General features: G+C 43.5%; 1 protein-coding gene across 1 annotated transcript; it reads left to right on the top strand.

Moving 5' to 3' along the window:
• On the top strand, positions 1-19317 carry ech1 (enoyl CoA hydratase 1, peroxisomal). The gene is made up of 10 exons (XM_039771519.1): positions 1-124; positions 5298-5466; positions 5549-5637; positions 8710-8834; positions 17017-17065; positions 17155-17219; positions 17346-17416; positions 17506-17577; positions 18812-18962; positions 19055-19317. The coding sequence occupies exons 1-10, from the start codon at positions 88-90 to the stop codon at positions 19157-19159; spliced, it is 933 nt and encodes a 310-aa protein (XP_039627453.1). The 5' UTR covers positions 1-87; the 3' UTR covers positions 19160-19317.
• The last annotated feature ends 1783 nt before the right edge of the window (positions 19318-21100 follow it).

Below are 21100 nucleotides of genomic sequence, written 5' to 3'. Positions count from 1 at the left end.
AAGGCGGAGTATCTCCGTAGCTATTTCCTAAGGCACACACAGGCTGAGAACGGCGCGCATTAGAGTCTTGAAAGAAACACCGTGGGGATGTTAATCTGTGCACTTAGAACTGCTCTTATTCAAGGCAAGTAGCGATGTCATGCGTACCGACTGAATGATGTACTCTGTTTCATTATTTTGAAGGGAGTCTTTAAAGTGCCGTGCAATTGTTATTGGGTACAGTTTCAAAGTACAAGAATATTGAGGGCAAAGGTAAATCCCGCCCTGGGCACTTTGTGATGCAGCACGTTTTGAATAAAGTAAATATCGCGCTCGTGATTAACGTGCACCTCTTTTCTCAAAAGATTACCTTTGGTCTTGGCATGAGTAATAATTTCATGTGACTTTTTCTGAATTGGTGCAATAGGCGGTAGTTGCTTTCAAGAATGATTTATTTACGACAATGGTCTGCACTTTTTTGGCACATATGGCATAAATATCTTACTGTCCTGACCAGTCCTGCCTCTTTGCGTTTTGACATATCCCATAGTAACACCAGTGTAATCCAATTAGTGTGTTCCGGTGTTTTCCAGCTTGCTGTTCCTGTTGCATCCTCCCCTTTGAGAGAAACTTCGGAGGCATCCTAACTGCATGGCCCAGTCCCCGTTTCATCTAAAGAAGTATCGGTTCAGCTCCTAGGCTTTTCAGTATTTTAATGAACACCTGACCATGAAACGGAGAGCGAACCCAGCAACCTGCTGCAGGAAACTCATTTCGGCCTATTGTACTCTCAAAATTGTAATTTTGAGCACCCCCCCCCTAATCGCCATAAAAGTGACGGTGAGACCAGCAGATCCAAAATTGTGTCCTTAGTATCACCCCGATCTGCAACTAAGGTGTTGCTGCACCGATTTGTTGTTCAGTCCAGTATTCCCACAACCCTCACTCATGAACAAGTTCTTTGTACTTTAATTTCCGTCCTTTAAGCTGTAGGAGAGAACATGTCACTTGGCACACTGTTCTTTGGACCCCAGTGATAAGGCCAGAAAGACAACATCATCTGCAAAGTGCAAAGATACAACCCTTAGGTTCTTACTCTGAGTGTTTTCCAAATTAAAGCTATGCCTTCATTGTCCGTTTCCACAAACTGAGAATTCCCACAAAGTACACCCTTGGCATGAAGTCATGCTCATTTAATGTGAGCATGGGGCTCTGCCAAATATGTCAACACACAAATCAGTCAACAAATACAGGGACTGAATGGCACGCAGAAGTAGCCCTAGAACCCCATAAAATATTATGCAGTCTAAACAAATATGGAGAAAGAGTTCAATCACTGGTCCCAGGCAATAAGAGAATCCCCATTGCTGCTGTTCCTGTCTCTGTGATTCAAAATAACTAGTAGTGTCACAAATTCAGATTTTAAAAAGGTAAGCAATTTGTAGTTTGTGGATTTGATAAGAAGGTCATCTGTGTAGATGAATGAAGCAAAATTAACAATGACAATAGAAATGCTTTTAAGTTTAGTAGTTTTTTTTCTTTCTTTGATGACAGCACTTTGCAGTTTGATATTACCTTCATTCAGTCAGTAAATCCATGTAGAGAAGAGAAAGGGTGTAGAGATGGTAAGGGTGAGTTCTCTTTTTCAAAAGCCCATATTCATAATATCTGAGCTTTTCTTTATTCATCATAGAAGGTCTACTGAATTGCTCTTTGTCTCATCCCTCACCTAGGACCAGTTTGCCTTGGGTGGCCCTACCAGGGGCATAAAGCCCCGGACAACAGAGCTCCTAGGATCATTGGGACACGCAAACCCCTCCACCACGATAAGGTGGTGGTTCGAGGAGGGTTCGAGTTCAGCAGACCTTCTTTATAGAATAAAAAAATGTGGACTGCGTTTTCCCTCGCCCAGATGTGGGTCACTGGGCCCCCCCCTCTGGAGCCAGGCCTGGAAGTGGGGCTCAATGGTGAGTGCCTGGTGGCTGGGCCTGCACCCATGGGGCTCGGCTGGGCACATCCCGAAGAGGCAACATGGGTCCCCCTTCCCATGGGCTCACCACCTATGGGAGGGGCCAAGGAGGTTGGGTGCAGTGTGAGTTGGGTGGTGGCCGAAGGTGGGGACCTTGGCGGTCCGATCCTTGGCTACAGAAGCTGGCTCTTGGGACGTGGAATGTCACCTCTCTGAAGGGGAAGGAGCCTGAGCTAGTGTGCGAGGTCGAGAGGTTCCAGCTAGATATAGTCAACACACAGCTTGGACTCTGGAACCAATCTCCTTGAGAGAGGCTGGACTCTGTACCACTCTGGAGTTTCCCCCAGTGAGAGGCGCCGAGCGGATGTGGGCATACTTATTGCCCCCAGACTTGGAGCCTGTACATTGGGGTTTACCTGCTGGGAGACTTTAATGCTCACGTGGGCAATGGCAGTGAGACCTGGAAGGGCGTGATTGGGAGGAATGGACCCCCTGATCTGAACCCGAGCGGTGTTTTGTTATTGGACTTCTGTGCTCGTCACGGATTGTCAGTAACGAACACCATGTTCAAGCATAGGGGTGTTCATATGTGCACTTGGCACCAGGACACCCTAGGCCTCAGTTCAATGATCGACTTTGTGGTTGTGTTGTTGGACTTGCGGCCACATGATTTGGACATTTGGGTGAAGAAAGGGGCGAAGCTGTCAACTGATCATCACCTGGTGGTGAGTTGGCTTCGATGGTGAGGGAGGATGCCGGTAATGCCAGGTAGGCCCAAACATGTTGTGAGGGTCTGCTGGGAACATCTGGCAGAGTCCCCTGTCAAAAGGAGCTTCAACTCCCACCTCTGGAAGAACTTCGACCAGAGGGAGGTTGGGGACATTGAATCCGAATGGGCCATGTTCCATGCCTCTATTCTTGAGGCGGCTGACCGGAGCTGTGGCCGTAAGGTGGTCAATGCCTGTCGTGGCAGCAATCCATGAACCTGTTGGTGGACACTGGTGGTGAGGGATGCCATCAAGCTGAAGGAGTCCTACCTGACCCTTTTGTCCTGTAGGACTCTTGAGGCAGCTAATAGGTTCCGACAGACCCAGTGGAATGCGGCCTTGGTGGTTGCTGAGGCAAAAACTCGGGCATGGGAGGAGTTTGGGGAGGCCATGGAAAACGACTTTTGGATGGCTTTGAGGAGATTCTGGTCCACCGTCCGCATCTTAGGAGGGGGAAGCAGTGTACATTGTGGGGATGTTGCACTGCTGACCTCGACTCGGGACTTTGTTGGTTAGTGGGGGGAGTACATCGAAGACCTCCTCAATCCCACTTACATGCCTTCCAATGAGGAAGCAGAGCCTGGGGACTCGAAGGTGGGCTCCCCCATGTATGTAACTGAGGTCACTGAAGTGGTTAAAAAACTCCTTGGTGGCAGGGCCCTGGGGGTGGATGAGATACGCCCGAAGTTCCTCAAGGCTCTGGATGTTGTAGGACTGTCTTGGTTGACACGCCTCTGCAACATCGCACGGACATCGGGGTCAGTGCTTCTGGATTGGCAGACCGGGGTGGTGGTCACCCTCTTTAAAAAGGGGAACCAGAGGGTGTGTTCCAACTACAGAGGGATCACACTCCTCAGCCTCCCTGGAAAAGTCTATTTGGGAGTACTGGAGTGGAGGATCCATCGAATAGTCAAACGTCGGATTCAGGAGGAACAGTGTGGTTTTCATCCTGGTCGCAGAACAGTGGACCAGCTCTACACCTTAACAGAGTCCTGGTGGGTGCATGGGAGTTTGCCCAACCAGTCTACATGTGTTTGTGGACTTGGAAAAGGCGTTCAACCGTGTCCCTCGGGGAATCATGTTGGCAGTACTCTGGGAGTATGGGGTACCGTACCCCCTGATAAGGGCTGTTCGGTCCCTGTACAACCGGTGTCGGAGCTTGGTCCGCATTGCTGGCAGTAAGTCGAGCCCGTTTCCAGAGAGAGTTGGGTTCCACCAGGGCTGCCCTTTGTCACCGATTCCGTTCATAACTTTTATGGACAGAATTTCTAGGCACAGCCAGGGTGTTGAAGGGGTCCGGTTTGGTGGACTCAGGATTGGGTCACTGCTTTTTGCAGATGATGTTGTCCTGTTTGCTTCATCAGGCCGTGATCTTCAGCTCTCTCTGGAGCAGTTCGCAGCTGAGTGTGAAGCGGCTGGGATGAGAATCGGCACCTCCAAATCCGAGACCATGGTCCTCGGCCGGAAAAAGGTGGAGTGCCCTCTCAGGGTTGGAGGTGAGATCCTGCCCCAAGTGGAGGAGTTCAAGTATCTCGGGGTCTTATTCACAAGTGAGGGAAGAATGTACCGTGAGATTGACAGGCAGATTGGTGCGGCATCTGCAGTGATGCGGGCTCTGCATCGGTCTGTCGTGGTGAAAAAGGAGCTGAGCCGTAAGGCAAAGCTCTCAACTTACCAGTCAATCTACGTTCCTACCCTCACCTATGGTCATGAGCTATGGGTAGTGACCGAAAGAACGAGATCGCAAATACAAGCGGCTGAAATGAGTTTCCTCTGCAGGGTGTCTGGGCTTTCAACCGGGAGGAGGTTCCGGGGAAGACCCAGGATACGCTGGAGGGACTATGTCTCCCGGCTGGCCTGGGAACGCCTTGGGATTCTCTCGGAAGAGCTGGAAGATGTTGCTGGGGAAAGGGAAGTCTGGGCCTCTCTGCTTAAGCTGCTACCTCTGCGACCTGACCCCGGATAAGAGGAAGAGGATGGATGGATGGATGGATGGATCTAAGTTTCTACCCTCACCTATGGGCATGAGCTATGGGTAGTGACCAAAAGAACGAGATCGCAAATACAAGCGGCTGAAATGAGTTTGCTCCACTGGGTGTCTGGGCTTTCCCTTAAAGACAGGGTGAGAAGCTCAGTCATCCGGGAGGGGCTCAGAGTAGAGCTGCTTCTCCTCCGCATTGACAGGAGTCAGATGAGGTGGCTCGGGCATCTGATCAGGATGCCTCCTGGACGCCTCCCTGGTGATTTGTTCCAGGCACATCCAACCGGGAGGAGGACCCAGGGAAGACCCAGGACACGCTGGAGGGACTATGTCTCTCGGCTGGCCTGGGAATGCCTCCGGATTCCCCCGGAAAAGCTAGAAGAAGTGGCTGGGGAGAGGGAAGACTGGGCCTCTCTGCTCAAGCTGCTGCCCACGCGACCTCACCTCGGATAAGCAGAAGAAGATGGATGGAGCTTTTCGTTAGCTGGATGGCTATATCTATAGCTCATGGTACTGTTGACCATAGCTCCAACATGAGGGTTTCTTGTGTTATTGTGTCATAGACAAGTCAGCTTTCTCACTACACTCTTCTACTTTCCAGGTTCCAGAGTCTGGCATCCTAGTTTTAGGACGTTAAGGGCTATGTCATCAACAAGTGGACAGCTACCCAACTATGAGACGCTGCTTGTCAGCCGCCCACGAGAGAATGTGTTACATGTAGAGTTAAACCGACCAAATAAGATGAATGCAATGAACCAGGCATTTTGGAGGTGAGACTGTAAAACATGTACACATGCTTGCTTGAAAAGCTGAGAAGTTACAGCTCGCCTGTTCTTTTGTTTTGTATTCCAGAGAGATGGTCGAGTGTTTCAATGCAATTGCAGCAGATACGGATTGTCGGGCTGTGGTGGTTTCTGGAGCCGGAAAGTGCTTTACTGCAGGTAATTTCTGCTCCAATGCTGGAGTTTGTGTTTGCATGTTGAACAGCACTGTAGTGCATAATTGACGTGTTTTAGTAACCATTAGGAGACCTAACGTTTCATGTGGCATACTGGTTCAGTTCTCACCTTCTAGTTACACTGTCACTTCAGCAGCACAATGTTTTTATAGTTAGTGGAAGAAAGATTTATTTTGTTAAGATGCCTACTTTTTCTAGCTTGTGTGGACATCAGAATCCTTGGGAAGTAAATGAATGGTAATACCACTCACAGCACAGTCAATGGCCATATATTCCACTCATCTTAAAAGATGCCGTGTCAAAATTGTGTCATTGGATGACAGAAAAGGCGCATCACAAAGGTTACTAGTTACAATTTCACCTCCCCTAGGGACGAGTGCTATGATAAGCTCTAGCAGAGCAAAAGTGGGGTGGCTCTGTGACTGAGGATCTGCACTGGTATTTGGAAGGTTGGCGGTTGTTCAAATCCCATTAGAGCCAGAAGGGATTGTACTCCGTTGGGCCCTTGAGCAAGGCTCTTAATGAGAAAATTGCTCCAGGGGCACTGTACAATGGCAGACTCTGACCCCCAAAAGGTCACGTGAAAAATATAATTTCCCCTCTGTATTTTACAAAATATATTAAAGACAGATAACCATGTTTCGGTGATTGTGAGCCAGTGTTTCTCATCTCCTACAGCAGCACCAGTATGCTGTGTAGGCTCTTATCTTCAATCCCTAATAACCCTGCTCATTAATCTGTCATTGCTTCCAAAGGTAAGCACTGAACTCCTTTGATCAAAAGCATCTGCTAGGAAACAACTTTCAAACAAAGTATTTGGTTTGCCTAGCACAGTTCAGGCACCACACCAGCTGTTTTTGTCTGCCCATGATCAAGAGGTGATCAGTTAACAACTTGGCACATCATCTGTATCCAGAACATAAGGCCTTTCGTCAGATTACAGTGCAACAAAATTGGTGAATGAACTTTTACAGATATTGTTCTGTTACCTTCTTCTTCTTTCGGCTGCTCCCATTAGGGGTTGCCACAGCGGATCATCTTGTTCCATATCTTCCTGTCTTCTGCATCTTGCTCTGTTACTCCCATCACCTGCATGTCCTCTCTTCTCCATATCCATAAACCTTCTCTTGGGCCTTCCTCTTTTTTTGCTCTGGCCTGGCAGCTCTATCCTTAGCATCATTTTCCCAGTATACCCAGTATCTCTCCTCTGCACATGTCCAAACCAACGCAATCTCTCCTCTCTGACTTTGTCTCCCAACCACCCAACCTGAGCTGTACTCTAATGTAGTCATTTCTAATCCTGTTCATCCTAGTCATACCCAGTGCAAATCTTGGCATCTTTAACTCTGCCACCTCCAGCTTTGTCTCCTGCTTTCTGGTCAGTGCCAGCATCTCCAAACCATATAACATAGCTGGTCTCCCTACCGTCCTGCAGACCTTCCCTTTCACTTTTACTGATACCCGTCTGTTACAAATTACTCCTGACACTCTTCTCCACCCATTCTACCATGCCAGCACTCTCTTCTTCACCTCTCTTTCACAATCCCCATTACTCTTTACTGTTGATCCTAAGTATTTAAACTCCTCCACCATCGCCAACTCTACTCTTTGCACCCTCACCATTCCACTGACCTCCCTCTCATTCACACACATGTATTCTGTCTTGGTGGTCCTGACCTTCATTCCTCTCCTCTCTAGAGCATATCTCCACCTCTCCAGGGTCTCCTCAACCTGCTCCCTTGTTCTCATTACAGATCACAATGTCATCAGCAAACCTCATAGTCCAAGTCTTCTTGTTCTGTTGCCAAGCATACTTATAAAACACTTTCTATTAAACAGTGTATTTTTTATCAAATTCACCAAGTTCAGATTAAACAGGCCATTTGTCCTGTTCCATTAGCCCCCATATATCATTAACTGAACATTTGCGTCATCCTTTGTCTATTTATTGTAAAGCACTTTGGCCACAGCATTCCTGTGTTGTTTTAAATGTGCTATATAAATACATTGGACATTGACTTGGTACAAACTCGGCTGAGAATATTCATGTATACTGTTAGCCATCTGGGTCCCCTCCTTTGGAGTAGCTTCAGAATAAGAGGAAGACTACTGCCTCTCAAAGTTCATTTCAGAATCTGTGCAGCATGTTTAAGTGAGGTCCAATATCTTTAGCTGATTTTTTTTGTTTCCTGCTGGCTCCTTCTCCTTCAGTGCAAACTCTGAAGAAACTGTTTTTATCAGCAAGAGCAAGTTTATTCATACCTGTCTTGCTTGTGTCCATCATCTGATGCACATTGCACTTCATGCTCACCCACCATCTTGCATATGGTAATTTTAGACATGTTTTCACATTGTAACGTTCTGGCAGCCTAACTACTATGTGCTTGGTCACAAGATGCCAGCCTCTGTTGTAGCACCAAGACCGGATCCAGCTTTTTACATTCAACTAGAGGTTCTGTTTGTTCATCGGGGTCCATTCTCTCATATCACTCTTTGTCTAGTCCCTTCCCTTAAACCAAGTTCTAGGAATGATTTCTACCCAGAGCACAAGATTACTTAAATATAGCTGTAAGACTATAGGTTCCTCTGTGTCATAGTTAATTAAGAAACAAAAGTGAAAGTTAAAACACTGCATACACTTCCACAGATACATTTTAGAATTAATTTATAGAAGATTGATTTAACTATCGGCTAATCCATGTAATCAAACTTAATTTTGCCAAAAACTAAATTCTACTTTGTACGCAGATAACCGTTGTATGTACAGTTATTTTAAATCTAAATAACAAACTAGTGCAGCCCTACAAATAAAATGCTTCAGAGAAGTACATCCAGCCATCCATTATCCAACCCGCTATATACTAACACAGGGTCATGGGGGGGTCTGCTGGAGCCAATCCCAGCCAATATAGGGCACAAGGCAGGAAAGAAACCCCAGACAGGGTGCCAGCCCACCGCAACAGAGAAGTACAACATTTTCTTGATTGGAAGTTCTTGGGCATTCCCACTAGGTATTTCATCTCCTAGACCCACACTTCCTCTCTGCTTTCTTTAGGTATTGACTTGATGGAGATGGCAAGTAACGTGTTGCAGCCAGAAGGGGATGATGCAGCTCGAATGGCCTGGAATTTGCGTCGCAAGATTTGCGAATATCAAGAGTCCTTCACAGTGATTGAGAAGGTTATTACTGCAGGCTGATGACTCTACTTTCTTCCTTTGAATGCTCATGTGATGCTTATTATGTGCATGGTACACTGATTGGCCTCTTGAACTGATAATGGGAATGGGAATCGATTCAGTGTGGCAGAGGGATCCTGGGTTTGGTTGACTCTGTGTCCCCATAGCTTTTGTAAATTAACTCACTGTGAATCTGTATTCTAAATAGTTTGTTCCTTCTCATCCTTGAAGTGCATGCTTAGATTGAGACCTGGTGCCCTGTTGGGGCCTGGGCATTAAGTAGAAGTTGCTTGTGTGATCAGGGGACCATTCTAGGACTATCTTAGAGTTATGGCATTGTCATTATTCTGCTAGAAAAGATTATTAGCCTGGATGTGAATTGCTCCCATGAAGAAATGGACTTGTTTAATAGACATCTTTAGGTTTTTCACAGCAGACTGAAAATAAAACACACTCCACAGATTTATTTTACCAAAACCAGCTGCAGTAGTTTGAATCGATGGAAACTGCAGTTCATCAAAATGGGCAATAATTTCTGCCAGCCCTTTTATTGTAATATTTGTGTTTCTTTGGCTACTGCCGCAATGCCATTTTTTGAGAATGGAAGTAGGCTTTGGTTAAGGCTTGATTGCTATACTCTTTTTGATTGCCAAAAAACTAAGAAACATGCAGTACACAACAGAACATGAGAATATTTTTCTTGTAATCATAATAACAGAGAATGAGTAAAAAAGGAAGCACCGAAAATATCCACCAATGATTGCTATACCCCCTTTTTGTGAAAAAGACCAAAAAAAAAAAAAAAAGAGTGTGCATTCTGCTATGCCTATTTGGCAATTGACTGTCTAGAACTCATTTGATAGGCTCTACAAGTCACATCCGTTTCCTTTTAGCCCATTTCATCCATCCCATGTTTTAAACATCTGGAATGCTGTTTGCTGGATGTGTTTATTTAGAGTAACCCATTGTTGATGTTGGCACATGTCAATGCCATGCACAAAAATCTATGCAGGGTTGCTTTTCTTGATACTTAAATCTTTCACCCAGTTCAATTCCCTTTTCAAATCCATTTCAATCTTACTCTTCACATTCTATTGCTGCTATTGTTGAGTCCAAGTTGTGATGTTTTCATCTTCCATCTTGAGCGTGTTCACATGAATTTCCTTTTGGACTTTTCGAAGAAACGCAAGGTCACACTGTTGCTTTATTTTTTTTGCAGATCAAGTACAAATTAATTTAAAATTAAACTATATCTCTCTATTATAAAAAAAAAATATTGGGGAGGCAGACTAGGGAGACGAGTTGTAATCTTCTCAGAAGACAATTTGAAGTCCCACGAGGGACACTTTAACTTGCTCCCAGCTCATAAAACAATGACAAGTGGCAAGCAAAACACATAGCTCGCAGCAGATGATCCGACCACTTCTGCTTGCATGCGTTCAGCCACCCTAACCCCCTCTTCACAACGCGAGCAGCAAAGACATGAAGTGGCAAAAAGGACAGCGGCTGTACAGGCTTTAAAATGATCGATAGGCAGTGTGATAGCAGCTGCCCACCCTTCACAACGCGAGCAGTGTTATACGTCCTGCGAGAAAGAGATTTAACCACGCCCGGGGCCAGAAATAAAGGACAAGTATTGTTTTTACAACGTCACGCAAGTCAAGGCAGTGAGACATCATTTAAAACAAATCCACGGACATCTAACCTAGCAGTTGTTGGATTGCTTTTGGCAGACACGCATCATGTGCTCCCAGCTCTTAAAACAATGACATGTGATAAGCAGAACAGGCAGCTCGCCAGCAGCAGAAAGACAGCAGGTGATCCGACGGCATCTCCTTAGCGTGCATTCAGTGCTCCCCCCCACTTCACAACTCGAGCAGTGTTATACGTCCTGTGAGAAAGAGATGTAACCACGCCCGGGGCCGGAAATAAAGGACAAGTATTGTTTTTACAAAAGTTTTTAAAGTAAAAGTGAAAATAATGCATATGTAACAATTCTCATGAAAATAGCAATCTTTAAATTGTATATCCGGTAAACCAAACCCAGGGGTGGCCGAGCAGTGGGCAGAGCCCCCTAGTTTTTTTTCATTAAAATAAAGAGCAAAGTAAAGGCATAAAATGTGTATTACTACACTTTAAATGCAGTTTGACCACAAAAATTGCATTTCTGGCTAACCAGGCTATACAGAGACTGTTATATCTGAGTAGCTTTGTTACCTCAGAATTTTCTGACCTGTAATTGTGATTTTTGTGAGTGTTGTCATGGAATTTCTACTCATATTTACAATTTGTCTCATAGCACTTGAATGCAGCATTTTGGTTGAAGTTGCTGCTGTTCTCTGGTTGGCCAAACTTGGCTCAACTGATATGAGCATGTCCAGTTTGAGTTTTTTTTTTATTTTTTTTTTTATCCAGTGATTTAATAACGTTTACATGATGATTATTGGCGGAAGTGACTAGCCTTCATGTGCTATTAGGAAGAGAATTCACTGTTGCTGGTTTCAGATGACATCATTCATATTTCTATGCTATACTAGGCTGAAGTAAAATATCTTACCTTTTTATTCATAATTGTGCTTTGACCAATTCTATAATTTTACTAAATAACAAATCCTACATAAAATATTTACTGTGATATTTTTTTTATTTCAAAGCACAGGAAGCAGATAATAGTGTAAAACAAGACTGTTCAGCCAAGGGTGCAACAAGATGATAGTGTGTAAAAAAAGTAATAAGTGCATGTGATAGAACTGGAGTGGGTTAAATGTTCGTGATGCCATGAATCTGGCTTTCAGTGTTCTGATTCTACAAAACCTCTTGCCAGTGCCCAGGCAGGCAAAGTAGCTTGTGTCTTGGATATTTTGTATCCTATAACAAATTTTTGTGATTTGCAGCAGCAGTGATCGAGTTAGATTCCGTCAATAGAAGGTAGATCAGTCTCCATGATCTTCTGAGGAGACAACCCTTTGTATGGCCCTCTTGTCCTGATCTGTGGTTCCACCATGGCATACTGTAATGCCAGTGGTAAGAACACTCTTGGTGGTATCACAGTAAAAGCTAGTAAATATTGCACTACTCATTCCCCCACCTCTTCAAGTGTCTCAGGCAGTAAAGGCATGGGGGAGTTTTCATAATGTCGGATCCAGTGTTCTCTGTCCACCTCACCCACTTTGTAATATAAAGACCAAGGAACTTGACGTTACTCTTATTTACCATGGGAGAGCAGTCAGTGATAACAGGATATATGACTTCCTGTGATCTACAATGTGTCCTTATTAAACTTGATTATTCTGCAATCGTTGTATTTTGCCACATGGTCATATGTGAAAATCATGAAGAGTCTGGGCTCGGGCAGCAGTCTTGTAGTGTGGACCCTATACTGAGGATTATAGTGGATGAGGTTTTCTTCCTGCCTATAATTGCAACTTGGGGTTCTGCCTGTCGGGAAGCTCATGATCCAGTTGCAAATGGAGTTACTGAAGCCCAGTCCCTTGAATCTGATTACCAGTTACCAGGCACCATGGTGTTTAATGTGGAGATGAAGTCAATAATGTTCTAGTGATCCTGTTATCTAGGTGTTCAAGGATGTTCTAAAGGGCCAGAGAGGCAGCATCATCCACATCCCTGTTCCTGCAGCAACCAAACTACTGTATAGAGAATATAAAACAGTACTGTTTGTCTGTTCCATTTCCAGTCGCTCCATACACTTCATTGGAACAGAGGTTAGTGCCACTGGGTAATAGTCATATAGGCTTGACACTTGGACATTTTGGAGAGTGGCACAGCTGTGGTTCCTGTGAAGCACTATGGGAAGATGAACAAGATGTAGAAATATCCGGTCTGCTGCACATATCTTCAGAGCAAGAGAAAGGGTGCCATCAGCAGCCATATATACTTTGACCCTGCTAAATGTTCTTTTCAAATATGTGCAGACATTTAGGTTGAGGAAAAAAGGAAATTTGCTTCTTGCATAATTATGCAAAGCCCATACTATTATATGTTTTGGAGATGTCATTTGCACCCATTAACAGCTTAAAATCTTTTGGGGTAAGTGAGCTTTACCCCTTGTTCCAGAATGATTGAGGCCTGTTCTTTCAGGTAGATTTGCTCTGGGCTATCCAGGTTAGTCAGATGGAACTTGTACATCAAAATTATGAAGTTGTTCTCATGTCAGACTGAGATGAGTGCTTTGAGTGGCAAATTGTAGGATTTTCACCTTTTTAGTTTTGCTGTGGTGTTTTTTTTTTTTTTTCTTTCTTTGTCTTCAGATTTTTGTTCTGCTGAGAACTTTTGCTGAAGCTTCAGTTGAAGCAGGTTGCAACAGGTTTTCTTACCTTTTTGCTTATATTTTTCTATCATGCATTCTTCCTTCTATTTTAACTAGATGTCCATCCTCTGCTGGTAAAAAGCAACTTCACGGCATAATGCTACCACCAACATACATTAGTGTAAATTTGTTTTTTCTTCTGAGGTATGGGTAGTGTTACTTTTACACTACACCTCTCATTGAACTTTGCTAAAAAGCAAGAGAGTGACCCAGTTACAATGTGGGAATAGTTTTTGTGGCTAGATAGACCGAGATAAAGCTTATTGGCCACATTCCCAGATGTGCTTTTTAATGGTTCCCTTTGAGAAACCACTTCATTTGTGACACCCTCCCATACAGGCCAATGTTCTGCAGATCTGTTGGTATGATAGACTGGTATATTTTTACTCCATTCTCAAATACTGAAATCTGAGCTTCTTCAAAGTGATTGCTGGCCTCTCTCGCAGGACTTCTGGTTTGAGGAATAACCTTTCTAGGTGGGAATCTGCATGGTTTGACGTAGGTGGCCAGTAGGGTATCTAAACCGTTAATGTTGTTTTGTACCCTTTTCATAATGTTTGCATTTGATTTTTTTTTTATCCGTTTCTTCATTGTAATTTTTGTCTTTGTTTTCGCAGCTGTGCTCTGCATTTACAACATGAATAATTGTCTCTTACCTGTGGGGTTTTTATCCAGAAAATGTGGCAGTTGATTTACTTGTGAAGGCCAGTTCTAAGGCAAACGTGGCCTTTTAAGGTGTTTGTGTAAACTTAGCACTTCAACTACCAAGGATTGAATAAGCAGGAAAGCAACATACACTGCTCACAAAAATTAAGGGAACACTTTAAAGAAACACATTAGATACATCAGATCTCAATATGAAGTTGGATAGCTATACAAATAACGACAGGGCAATGTCTTAGGAACAAAAGGATGCCAAGTCTTTTAATGGAAATAAAAGTTTTCTGCCTACAGAGGGCTCAATTGTGTAGACACCCTAAAATCAGAGTGAAATGAAGATGTGGCAGGCTAGTCCATTTTTTCAAAAACTTAATTTCTGCTACTCAAAATGCTTTTCAGTATCTTGTGTGGCCCCCACGAGCTTGTATGCATGCTTGACAACGTCGGGCATGCTCCTAATGAGACGACGGATGGTGTCTTGTGGCATTTCCTCCCAGATCTGTATGAGGGCATCCCTGAGCTGTTGTACAGTCTGAGGAGCAACCTGGCGGCGCCTAATGGACCGAAACATAATGTCCCACAGATGTTCTATTGGGTTTAAGTCAGGGGATCGTGAAGGCCATTCAATTGTTTCAATTCCTTCATCCTCCAGGTACTGCCTGCATACTCTTGCCACATGAGGCCGGGCATTGTCGTGCATTAGGAGGAAACCAGGACCTACTGCACCAGCGTAGGGTCTGACAATGGGTTCAAGGATTTCATCTCGATACCTTATGGCAGTCAGAGCACCATTTCCTACGCAGTAGATGTCTGTGCGCCCTCCATGGATATGCCTCCCCAGACCATCACTGACCCACCACCAAACCTGTCATGTTGAACGACGTTGCAGGCAGCATATCATTCTCCTTGTCTTCTCCAGACTCTTTCACGTCTATCACAGCTGCTCAGGGTGAACCTGCTCTCTCTGTAAAAGTACAGGGCCAGTGGCGGACTTGCCAATTCTGGTGTTCTTGAGCAAATGCCAGTCGAGCTCCATGGTGCTGGGCAGTGAGCACAGGGCCCACTACAGGACGTCGGGCCCTCAGGCCATCTTCATGAAGTCTGTTCCTGATTGTTTGGGTAGAGACATTCACACCAGTGGCCCTCTGGAGGTCATTCTGTAGGGCACGAGCAGTGCTCAGCCTGTTCCGCCTTGCACAAAGGAGCAGGTATCGGTCCTGCTGATGGGTTGAGGACCTTCTACGCCCTGTCCAGCTCTCCGAGAATAACAGCCAGTCTCCTGAAATCTCCTCCATGTTCTGGAGATTGTGCTGGGAGACACATTAAACCTTCTTGCTGCAGCAAGTGTGGATGTGCCATCCTGGAGAAGTTGGACAACCTGTGCAACTTCTGTAGGGTTAAGGAATCGCCTCATACTGCCAGTAGAGATAATTACTCAAGCCAAAACTAGCACGAGTGGAAAACCAGCCAAAAAAGATCAAGAGGGAGAAACTTGAAATGACCTCCACATGTAAAACCAGTCCTGTTTTGAGGGTTTTCTAATTGTTGCCACTTTAGTGCACCTGTCGTTAAGTCCATGAACACCAATACAGCTGAAAGTGATTAACAATGACCTCAGCTGCTTAACCAACCAGAAAATTATCAGACAGGTTTAATTGATTTCATGCCAGGCCCAATAAAAAAAGTGTTCCTTTAATTTTTGTGAGCAGTATATTTTTGTTATCTTCCTTAAGATGTTTTCTTTTTCTAAAATATAATGTCACATAAAATTGAGTTTCAGTGCTTCAAAATAAAAATTGGACAATTAAATTTCTGTGTAGGATTTGTTACTCAGTTGGTCAAGTAAGACAATGTATAAATATACAGTAACATATATTTATGCTTTAAGCTTATGTGTATATAAAATAACTAGTCTCAGAGTAAAGCAGGATAGTTACTGATTAATCTCAGTCCAGTAATGTGGAATTATGGTATTGGAGCTGTTCAGATTTTAACTTTAAGCATGTGACTTTAAAAGCTGCCCTGTTCAGGAAAGGAAAGACCACCTGTATGCTCAACATGTGATTGTTGTTTACTTATTTAGCTGACCTGATGTGTGATGTTACCTAGTTTTATAAGTTGACCTCACTGATTTACCGTATATACTCACGTATAAGTCGGGTCTTGAAACCCGAAAAATCGATCATAAAATCAGACCCAGAGTTATACACCCATTCAGAAATGCAACACTTAAAACCTAACCCTAACTCTAATCTTCTTACCTCCTCCAATCTCGCATCAGTTTCTCAGACACATCGAATTTTGTTGTAGCAGCGCAGTTACCAATTTCTTTCGCTACTTCAACGAAGTTTAATTTAAAACCAGCTACATATTTTCTTCTGATCGAATGCTTCATCGTAGATAAGGGATGCTGTTACGATAAAGATGCATAAGGGTGTGAGATACATAAAAAGCAAAACATCACTTCGGAATAGTTTGGGTATTACTATGTGGGCATGTAGGCACAATGCATAGAAAATAAAGGCAGTGTTCTCCGTGGTTACTCTGTCAGGTGGGTGTTAACATATCATAATCTTGGACCAATAGCATGAGTTTTCCGCATTCATCATCAACAACAACATTTATTTATGTAGCACATTTTCATACAAATAATGTAGCGCAAAGCGCTTTACATGATGAGGAAAGAGAAAAAAGACAAAATAATTAAAATTTGGAAACACTAATTAACATAGAATAAAAGTAAGGTCTGATGGCCAGGTAGGACAGAAAAAACAAAAAAAAAAAAAACTCCAGATGGCTGAAGAAAAAAATAAAATCTGCAGGGGTTCCAGGCCAAAGGGACCGCCCAGCCTCCTCTAGGCAATTCTACCTAACGTAAATGACCTCAATCAGTCCTCATTGTATTCAAGGTTTACATTGAAGAATTTGATAATGATGGTCATGTGGACTTCTGGCCTTTAAACCATCAAGGTAGGGACATCACGGGTCTTTGTTTAGGTGGTGGTGGCGCAGATTGACATAACAACCAACATTATAAAATGCCAGAAATTATAAGGTAAAATCAAGTCCCGACTTATCTGTGGGAGAATTTATCCGCAAGTATATATGGCAGTTTCCTCGTAACATTCTCCTTTGTTGTCTTAGCCTTCAACAGTTCAATATCAAGAGTGTGTTTTTTTTTTTTTTCCTTCTTCACAGTGTCCAAAGCCTGTCCTGGTGGCTGTTCATGGTGCCTGCATTGGAGGAGGTAAGACCATCATTGACATCTGTGTGGATATTGATGGAAACCTATAAGTATTAATTGTCTGATGCCCTTTTACTTTGGATGGGTTCTAGGGGTGGACCTCATTACTGCTTGTGATATTCGTTTCTGCAGCAAAGACGCATGGTTTCAAGTTAAGGTAGGAGTAAATCTGTGAAACTTGCTAAACTGTAAAATTCTCCTGGAGTAAAACATGAATGCTGCTTATGGGCCATTACCAAGAAGGTGTTTTGAGGAAAAACAGTCTTCTTATCCTTTTTGATAGGAAGTAGATATCGGCTTGGCTGCAGATGTGGGAACATTGCAACGACTGCCCAAAGTGATTGGAAGCCAGAGGTAAGTGAGCAGTTTCCTTGTGTGGGAGCACTGTCTTTCATTCTAGAACACATACAGTATTTGTGAGTGACCTAATCTGTTTCTTACAGCCTTGTTAGTGAGCTGGTGTACACAGCGCGGAAGATGATGTCTGATGAAGCACAGAGCTGTGGACTTGTCGGGTACGTTAAAGCTCCCCCAAGCTTGTCAGAAGACAGGACTGTTACCTTTGTGTGCATCACTTACTGCTTGAGTTATGTGGGTTACCAGACTTTCAGGTTCTTTCTGATTAAAGTTCTAATTAAAACTCAGGATCCACTCCTAAGCCTTTGTATTTTCACAGAGTCATTTATGGGTTGCTCTTAGCTGGAACTCTCCCTTTAGACCATGTTATCATGGATCACATATCTCCAGACAACATAGCCAGAAGGTTCACTGTGGTATGCAAAACTCTGCCATTTGCACCAAGGTTGGAATCCAAGGATGGAAGGAGAGAAGGTCAATATAAGTTGACCATGGGAGATGAGCAACTACTTCACTGTACTGAAAGGAGTCCATTAAGGTGGTTTGGGGCATGCATCAAAGATATTTTGCAGATATGAGATTTGAATTTGGCGACCTTCCACAAATATTTGAAATTGAAGCTTTCTTTTTCTCTGTTAAAAGCATAATACACATTTACAGTCCTATGAAAAAGTTTGGGAACCCCTCTTAATCCCTGTTTGGATTTTTGTTTATCATTGGCTGAGCTTTCAAAGTAGCAACTTCCTTTTAATATATGACATGCCTTATGGAAACAGTAATATTTCAGCAGTGACATTAAGTTTATTGGATTAACAGAAAATATGCAATATACATCATAACAAAATTAGGCAGGTGCATAAATTTGGGCACCCCAACAGAGAATATTAGAGAATACTATTGAAATATTACTTGTTCAGATTCTAAAAAAGACTGCCATTCCTTGTTAGGTGTTCTGTTGTCTGACATCTATTAAATAAAACTCCAAAACACAGGATGGTATATAAGTCCTGTCCTTTACTTTTCCAGGCTATCCCATAATGCACAATACACCCCCTCAGTTTTACACCTAGTCACATGCAGATCTTCCACTGTTTTTTGTGTCTTTTTGAGCCATATTAAAATATTTTTTACAACTGTTTCTCACTGCGTAAATATTAGAAGTATGTACATAATCCTGATTTGCTTAAACTCATCTTGCATTAATTCTATAAGTACTTGCTCAGCTAAGGTTCGAGTTCATGTATGCTTTTTTTTGGGATTTCTCCCAAAGCGGCTGCTCTCCCTACTTCCAGAATAATACCTGTGTGTTTCGAAGTAAAGGGCATGCCTTATATTGTGAAGAGATGCCAGTAGACTTGCCTTTTCACCTCTGTCTCTCTCTCTTTGTGCTAGCCGTGTTTTTCCTGACAAGGAGACTTTGATTGAAGGAGCTCTAGACATGGCATCTGAGATTGCCTCCAGAAGTCCAGTTGCTGTTCAGGGAACCAAAATTAACATGGTGTATTCACGAGACCATGGTGTGCCAGAGGGCCTACACTACATTGTGAGTGTTATGGAAACAAACCTCACATTTACCTACATGTCAATCTGTAGTATAACTAATTATTTTTTATTTTATGTTTTGTTTTTATTAAGGCCACCTGGAACATGAGCATGCTACAGACCACTGACCTAATGAAGTCTGCACAAGCTGCCCTGGAGAAGAAAAGTCCAAAAGATGTGGTGTACTCCAAATTGTAGTGCCACCATTTGCTGTAGGTGTTAGGCACATTTAGATATCAACATATCAGGTGGCACACCACTGGGCTTGACTTTGCTGCTTTAGATATCTAATCTCCTATGCATTTAATTTTTGGTTTTTTAGAAATTAAAAAAATAAATAAAAAATTTCTAAGGCACAGGAGGCACATGTTGGTCACATCATTTACCATTGAAGGTGGACGCTCAGGAGTTCCTCTGTTGGGCAGTAGATGTGGAAGACAAAGTTTGATTTTTTTTTTTTACACACTCAAAGGTAAAACTATGTTATTTTTGGGAGAACCATGGGAAATGTGCAGAACTCTCCCACAGTTACTAGAGGAGTCATTGAGAAGGTGTGCTGCTCCTAATGAGGAAATTTATCTGTAGAGAAAATGGTTTTAACAGTCGTGAAGTGCAAACAAGATGTTGCTGTCTAGTGGACTGAAGATGTTCTAAGCAAATGTGAATTTTTCCCCACGTATTGTTTGTAGTTTTGTGCACCCAAGCACTGTATTCTTACAAGCAACTGCATAAATGCACAGGCTAGGATTTCATTATATGCCCATGCATAAAAGGGGTTGGAAGCACCTACTTCCAGTAGTGGTGAAAAGCAGACACAACACAAAAGGAAAGGGATTATCCGGGCTAAAATATGACACCTGGAAGAGGAAAACTGGAGAGCAAAAACATTTGAGCTGGCATCACAAGGAACAGAAGATGAGGTGCCTACGTTGGAGACCGGAGCCGTTCCAGATCTCTGTTCTGTTAAATTCAGTGTATGATATCCCTCCATCCCGCAAACCTTCAAAGATGGGGGCTTAGTAAAGACCCACCGTGCAAGCTATGTAGGAAGAAAGGCAGTTTGGCTGACATCCTGACAGGCTGCAATGTTGCCCTCACTCAAGAGTAATACGGATGGCATCAACGTTGTAGAGTGGGCAAGACAGAAACCTCAACAAACACATGTGACACTAGTGCCATCTATCCAGTTCATCTGGGTGGGGAGGAGAGGCCATCTTCAGCGGGGAAGCCAAAAAGCAACATACTCCAGATTTGCAAAAAGGTGGTAGATGAGGTTGGACCTGGTAAAAATGCCGAAGGCCTGATATTGGCAGGTGAGGGAGGTCATCCTTATTGAACTGAAAGTCCTGTATATGGGGTGCGATGAAACAAAGAGGAAAGCTACCAAATACAGAGAGTGGCAAGTGTGGCTGTTCTCAGTGGATTTGGGCTTTAGAGAGTGCCCTGCACAGTCAACATGCCTTGGGAATGTCAGAGAAAGAAAGAAGTTAAGATGGCTGCTTGGAGGATTGGAGAGGTGGCAAAAAGAGCCTCCTCCTAAGTTACAGGATAATAAGGATGTGCTGATGAGGAGGTTAGGGCTAATCCAGCAACTGGAGAATGTTACCGATTAGGGGCTGAAACACCTAGGGCACTGTCTGCTGACATCAGCAGTGGACCAAAGGCCACAGTTGCTGAAAGACCCACTGAAGGTGAGGCATCTTTAGGATGTTTTTAAGAAATAGTTTCAAAGTCTCAGCAGCAGACTTTGAAGGTTGATATGGTTAAGGATTTGTGTTAATACAAGGAACAATGTGTTATTAAAAAGAATTAAATAAAAGTGAACAAAATCAGCAAAATTAGGTGGTTGATGATTTCCATCCGCCCTAATGGTCACAGAGCTGGAAGGCCAATCTGATTTACTCACAGACGATAAAGGATGTGCCTATTCTTCTGGGAAACCTCAGTCTGACATAAACGTGTCGCTAAAGTACAGAAGTGCCACGTGAGGGGGACGACCGGAGTGCAAGGCTGCCAAAAGTTAAACTAGCTTTGAGCTAACATAGTACATTACATATATACGGAATGTGTGTTATACGTGTATGTCTAACATCGTGGTTTCCTGAATATTATATGTCCTACAAATAAGCGGAACTAATG

The sequence above is a fragment of the Polypterus senegalus genome, chromosome 12 (genome assembly GCF_016835505.1).
Source record: "Polypterus senegalus isolate Bchr_013 chromosome 12, ASM1683550v1, whole genome shotgun sequence".
In the NCBI taxonomy this organism is placed as follows: Eukaryota; Metazoa; Chordata; class Cladistia; order Polypteriformes; family Polypteridae; genus Polypterus; species Polypterus senegalus.
The sequence above is the reverse complement of the archived record's forward strand: the minus strand, read 5'-3'. Positions and strand labels throughout refer to the sequence as shown.

What these genes read in the sequence shown, in the direction of transcription:
- ech1 (XM_039771519.1), top strand. Translation starts at nt 88, where the DNA reads ATGTTAATCTGTGCACTTAGAACTGCTCTTATTCAAG. An exon ending in CCTTCACAGTGATTGAGAAG is followed by an intron (nt 8,835 to 17,016) that starts GTTATTACTGCA and finishes CCTTCTTCACAG; the next exon opens with TGTCCAAAGCCTGTCCTGGT. An exon ending in CAGAGCTGTGGACTTGTCGG is followed by an intron (nt 17,578 to 18,811) that starts GTACGTTAAAGC and finishes TCTTTGTGCTAG; the next exon opens with CCGTGTTTTTCCTGACAAGG.